The sequence below is a fragment of the Odocoileus virginianus genome, unplaced genomic scaffold (assembly GCF_023699985.2).
Source record: "Odocoileus virginianus isolate 20LAN1187 ecotype Illinois unplaced genomic scaffold, Ovbor_1.2 Unplaced_Contig_49, whole genome shotgun sequence".
NCBI lineage: Eukaryota > Metazoa > Chordata > Mammalia > Artiodactyla > Cervidae > Odocoileus > Odocoileus virginianus.
The window spans coordinates 243,361-249,530 of record NW_027224366.1 but is presented as its reverse complement, the minus strand read 5'-3'; the positions used below and the strand labels follow the sequence as shown (position 1 = coordinate 249,530).

Here is a 6,170-nt window from a genome sequence, read left to right as displayed (position 1 = left end):
AGTCTAAAAAAAAAAAACATTTACTTTAGCTAAACTGGCAGAGGTAATTTGGAAAACAGGTAATTTGGGGGTGGGTATTTCTTTGCCTATATGTGAGTCACAGGTAAAATCTGATTTGCTGACTTTTGTTTCACTTAATACAGGATAAAGAATTTTATTTATTTTTATTTTTTGGTTTATTAGAGTAGTTTTATTGCTGTCAAACAAAGAACTAAAAAACTAGGTATAAAGAACCAAAAGAAAGAAAAGTTCAATCACAAAAGAAAGGAACACATGAGCAATAAGGTGTGGGTTGCTCCTAGATAGAGAAACCCAATCAGTAAAGATGTAAGTTTTCTTCCAGATTAATTATTATAATTCTCCACAATCACGATTCCACTAAGGGTGTGACTCAATTAATTTATTTGAAAAACAAGAAAATAGGACAACTTTACAACTATAGTTCAGTGGATCTTCCCATCAGTTAGGAAAAAAAAAAGAACAAATAAGCTCTGTTTATTGTAGGAAGGAACAAGAATAAACACATACATGAAGAAACATAAAAGAAATCTGGCAATAACTTCATAAATGATAAAATTCTAATTGAAAACTAGTAAAAAGTTATTCAAACAAGTTATACCCTCCCTCTATATTACAAACACACACTCACATGCTCTAGTTTAACTAAAGGTGTAAATTTAAAGTATAGAACCATAAAAATTTAAGAAACATTTAAGAGACTATTTTCATCATCTTGGTGTAGGGAGGGTCTAGGTTAAGAAAAATGCTTTGAACAAACATCATAAGGGAAAGAACAGATATATTTGTTTACATAAAACATGATAATAGAAGCTACTACACAGCAAAAGTCACCATAAATGAAGATTGAAAATTCATTTGACAAGTGAATACATACTTTTCCTCAGTAATCCAAGAACTGCAATTTTAAACAGCTAGTCAAATTGAGAATGATTGAAAGGCCTATTGAGAAGGAAGCTCCAAACACTGGACAGAGATACGTATATTTCTGATGGGCAATTTCATAAAGGACCTTAAATTATAGTGAAGTGAAAGTCACTCAGCCATGTCCAACTCTTTGTGACTCCATGGACTATACAGCCCATGGAATTCTTTAGGCCAAGATACTGGACAAGGTAGCCTTACCCTTCTCCAAGAGATCTTCCCAATCCAGGGACTGAACCCAGGTCTCCTGCATCACAGGCAGATTAAGTGCACCTCAATTTCGACTCGCCAAATTTACTTATAGAAAATTATTAAATGGAAATACTTTGACAAGTACAAAAAGATGACATATGTTTGATCCTTTGAGCATAGTAATAATAACTTGGAAACAACCTGAATGATCAACAGTGGTGGATTATTCATGAAAAAAAAAATAAGCAAAACCATGCAGGAAAATATTTATTATACAGTCATTAAATATTCTGAATTATGACTAAAAGCAATAAACAGATGTTCATAAGACATCAAGTAATATAAAGCGGGTTACTATATTCAGTTTGTGTCTACACTATGGAGTATAATCCCAAAATATTTAAAATAGCAGAATTTGGGACTTCCAAGTTGGTCCAGTGGCTAAGACTCCATGTTCCCAATGCAGGGGGCCTGGGTTCAATTCCTGGTCAGGGAACTAGATCCCAAATACTGTAACTAAGACCCAGTGCAGCCAAATAAATAAATAAATATCAAAAAAATAAACAGTGGAATTTGTAATATAAGCTGAAAATTAGAGTCATTGCAACAAACACTTTATAGGTGATTACACCTGGTGCTGCAAGGTAAATAGTTACCATACATTTGTTACAAAGTCCAATAACAGTGGGAAAAGTTTGAAAATTGAAAAGAGAGCCAAATTTGGCTTAGAGAAGACAGGGTAAGCAGGTGCTGAAATGTTGAAATCTAGTTAAGTAAAACATTTTGTAACTTATGACATAGCAAATATTTATTCAAAATATATAAATCAATACAGTGAGTATTATGCAACAGAAAATAATGAGTGTTGCTATTTTAAAATAGTGTTGATTTTTAGAAAAATCTTAATTGATGAGAACTGCAATAAGATAACCCTAAACGATTAAAATCATATGGCATTACTATTGGCCAGAATTGTAGGCTTGGCCCCTGGAAGTACTCTCAGACAAATATGTGAGGATGAACACATAAATTCAGTTTAATTAAGTGGATGTCCATGATACTAGTTTTATGCTCCATAAGGGTATGAGGAGGTCATTCCCATCCTGTCTAGTTAACAAGTATTCCCTGCTGAAATGCTCTGAAATAGACCATCCATATTTATGCCATGAGAAAAATATTGTTTTCTCACTTTTTCAGGAAAAGATTCAGAAATATTCATTGGTATTTCTGATGTGAAAACAAGGTTCAAAGAAAGTATGATAAGTGAACTTTAAACCCACACTGTGTGCACAACCATGGGTGTACACCAAACGATCAGCATGGCTACACGAAAGCTCGCTCCGCTCCCTCTTCTTCACAGCCTCCCACTTCGAAGGAAGGTCTGGCAATCATGATCCATAGGAACAATGTGGCCACTCCTGAAATGTTTCCAAGGGCGTCACTGGAGAAGACAGCAGTCCGTTAAAATCAGAGTTAGAGATAATAGACTCACCCACCATTGGTTTTTCTCAACTCCTCCACAAGGCAACATGCTTCCTCTTGAACTCGGTCCTCAATGGTCCTCTTCCCCATCCCCAAATTCCGCAGGGTCATGAGGGAGAAGCGCCGGGTCTCCTTCCATCTCTTGCCATTGCTAAAAAGGATTCCTACCAGGAGAAACAGAAACTATTAACAGGAGAGAGGCCCGAGGCAAGGAGGAGTGAGCTTACAGTTGGCTTACAGTTTCTGGTGGATCCAGCTCTGCTGGAGGGCTCTTCAAATCCCTCTTTTCCATCCTCCTCATCCCCATTTTGAATGCAGAGCATGCGCACATGGACACCTACCATGTCCTTTTCTAACTTTTTCATTCACTGGGAGGCGGCCTCTTCCAGAAAACTCCTCTCCTAGATCAATCAGAGCTTCCTTCACTGCTTCATACCCATGCAAGACCACCATGGGCTTCATGCCAAAATACAGAGTGAACACAGGGCCGTAGACTTTTGCGAGCTGGGAATGGAGATGGATGTAATAGTAAAAGAAGTCAATATTTGATAATACATTATGCCTGATGCAGAACATGTTATCATCCTACAATTATGTTTTTCTTCTGCCACATATAGCCTAAATATTTCTGAATTCAATACCTAAACATGATGGTGGTTGTTACAGCTTCTGCTAATGGCTGAACTGCAATGCCAGGCAATGACCAAAGTAATTGGTACACGACAACTAATCCTAATATCAAGACACCTTCAGCAAGTTTATTTGCTCCACTTATAAATAAGGAAACCATAGTCAAGGAATTCCATTTCATGCCAGTGTCCCAGAGTTACTATATATAGAGGATTGAAATTTGAATCTCTCCTTGTTCAACTTCTGATCCTTGAACGATATATGATTCCTCAAAGCCCACCTTTAAACCAAGACCCAGCTGACTGCTTCAGAGTTACATGTAGAGTTCTTCCCATGAGAATTCTCATTCTCCAGTCCTGTGATGAATGCTATGATTATTTTTTGAAGGATAGTTGACTTATAGTACTGTTACAAAACTACAGTACTAGTTTCAAGATTACAGCAAACTGATTCAGTTTTATATACATATATATGTATGTATGTATATATACACATATATGTATGTATATATGTTTGTATATATACATATTGTACAATGTGTATGACGTTTGTATATATGATTCAGTTTTATATATATGTATACATACATGTGTATGTATTCACATATATATGTATAATATATAATACATAAATATAAAACATGTTATTTTTTTCAAATTCTGTTCCATTATAGGCCATTGCAAAATACTGAATATACTACAATTCTATATTTTAAAAAATAAGATCAAATGGTTGTAATGCCCAGCCTTGTTTGAGATCCATTGGTGTCACTAACACAGAAAGAGAGGAAGCATCATAGAGGCAGTGCCAGGACATGCAGTATCTCATGGAAGAACATCATCGTCCATCCTGCAGCATTCACAGGGTACAGCTGGAAGTTTCCTGCAGAATCCAAATGAACGCTGCTGCCGCCAATTGGACCCTGACTGATGACTTCTTTCTTTCACTCACTCACGCTGGTCTTGAACACAGAGCTATTTCCTTCATACCAAGCCCAATGTGCTTCTTCAGAAAAGCTCTGTTTTCATAGAATTGACCATCTGAACAAAATACACAGCTTATATAGTACATGTCTTCTGCAAGGAAATTTTTTTATTGCCAAACACTTCATTACCAATTTACCTTCAGCCCCAAATCACAGCAAATGGCTGTGATATAAAGAAGGGAAGCAATACTCTAGCTTTTGACACCTTATTATTTTGATTGCTCCATTCAAAGAGCTAAATGCTCCTCTACTCACAAAACACATTATTTTGTTTCTGTATGACAATGACAGAGCTAAAAAACCAAAATGGGACATATCAAAGTTTATGTATATATATATAATTTTTTTAGTTTGGCTTAATTTACTAACTGTTTTCAGGACATTGGAGGAGCATAAAGTCTACTTACATTACTTAAGGATTTGCTGATGTTCTTAACATCTAACTGTAGGATGTTTCCAAGAACCGGGAGAGGAGTGGGGCCCGGCGGGAGCTTCCCTTTCCCAGAGCTCTGTTTCCAGAGTGAGAGGAGAAGCAGAGAGCAGAGGCAGAGCACCAGGGCCACAGCCAGATCCATTGACGCCGTCTCTTCTCACTCAGACAGCTGTCAGCATGAAGTCTAAAGATTTCATAATAATCCCTGTTAATTCACCCTTGGCCTCTCCCATATAAACAGGCCAATCAGTTATATCCACTTGGCACTCTATTCTGAGTGGACTTTACCCCACTGATAAAAATCAAAATAAACTGTCCTTTACTCTTGTTTTCTCTGATCCATTGACCGCTCTGGAGATTCTGGTTTAATCATAGTAGATGCTGTTCCAGTTATAATTTTACAAAGTGTTTCCATTATGCAGCCAAGATTGAGAACTACTGAAATAAAAGATCTAATGACAAAAAGGGTTTGAAATTCTGGATTCAAATCAATGACCAGCTGGGAATGTATCACTTTGAGGATAATCACTGTTTATTTAAAGAGAATGCTCTATCTAATGCCAGGTATTTTGTCCTTGAAAGTGAAAGACTTCTAAGTATTTGAATGCATTGTACTAACATTGCACTTGTGGCTGTTTAGTCACTAAGTCGTGTCCAACTCTTTGTGACCCCATGGACTGTAGCCTGCCAGGCTCCTCTGTCCATGGGATTTCCCAGGCAAGAATACTGGAGTGGGTTGCCATTTCCTTTTCCAGGGGATCTTCCTGACCCAGGGATTGAACCTGCATCTCCTGCATTGGCAGGTGGATTCTTTACCATGGAGCCACCACAGAAACCCAACATTACTGTTACCTGTTCATAAGTAGTTAACGATGACATATTTAAGAAAATCAAAATGGAGTAACAGTGGGCAGTCATTGTGGATGTGATTTCAGACACGTTCCTGCATCACTGACTACTTCAATTCTGAACTGTGTCAAACTCAAGTAGTCCACCAGCCATTTGCAAAATGATATATACTGGTAGATATTAAATACAAGTTTATAGATTCAAAACTGCCTGCTTCACAACTATTTAATCACTTTAGACACAACCAACCTTTGCTTAGCAAGCGTCTTTACATCTTTCCATCTCCAATCCTAATTCTTTTCTTTTTCCTTGGCTTAAGACAACACTAATTTATTATCCTACAATTCTAGAGGTCACAAATCTGAAAATTAAGGTGTTGACAGGGCTGCATTCCTCCTGGAGGCTCTCAGGAGAATCCATTTCCTTGTCTTTTCCAGTCTCTAGAGGCCACCTGCATTCCTTAGCTCACACCACATCTTGCATCGCCAAGGTCAGCAGCACAGCATCTTCATGGCTCTTTGATCCCCTTGACCGCCTCCTTCATGGACTCTTACAATTCCACTGGGCATACCAGGTAATCCAGGATGATTTTCTATTCTCAAGATCCTTACTTTTTAAAATTTTTAATTTTTTGTACAATTATTAAAGGTTACTTTC

General features: G+C 37.3%; 1 protein-coding gene across 1 annotated transcript; it reads right to left on the bottom strand.

Annotated features, from left to right (window-relative positions):
• Window positions 1-379: 379 nt before the first annotated feature.
• On the bottom strand, window positions 380-4,875 carry LOC139034219 (cytochrome P450 2C18-like). The gene is made up of 3 exons (XM_070464653.1): window positions 4,639-4,875; window positions 2,958-3,120; window positions 380-2,780 (listed from the first exon to the last, which is right to left on the bottom strand). Exons 1-3 carry the CDS (start codon window positions 4,804-4,806, stop codon window positions 2,623-2,625), a joined length of 489 nt encoding a protein of 162 aa, XP_070320754.1. The 5' UTR covers window positions 4,807-4,875; the 3' UTR covers window positions 380-2,622.
• Between the last annotated feature and the right edge of the window lie 1,295 nt (window positions 4,876-6,170).

Coding starts and splice junctions, on each gene's coding strand:
- LOC139034219 (XM_070464653.1), bottom strand. CDS start 4,806: ATGGATCTGGCTGTGGCCCTGGTGCTCTGCCTCTGCTCTCTGCTTCTC. Junction 3,121..4,638: donor TCAGCAAATCCTTAAGTAAT/GTAAGTAGACTT, acceptor CTCCATTCCCAG/CTCGCAAAAGTCTACGGCCC. Junction 2,781..2,957: donor AAAAGTTAGAAAAGGACATG/GTAGGTGTCCAT, acceptor TTCTCCTGGTAG/GAATCCTTTTTAGCAATGGC.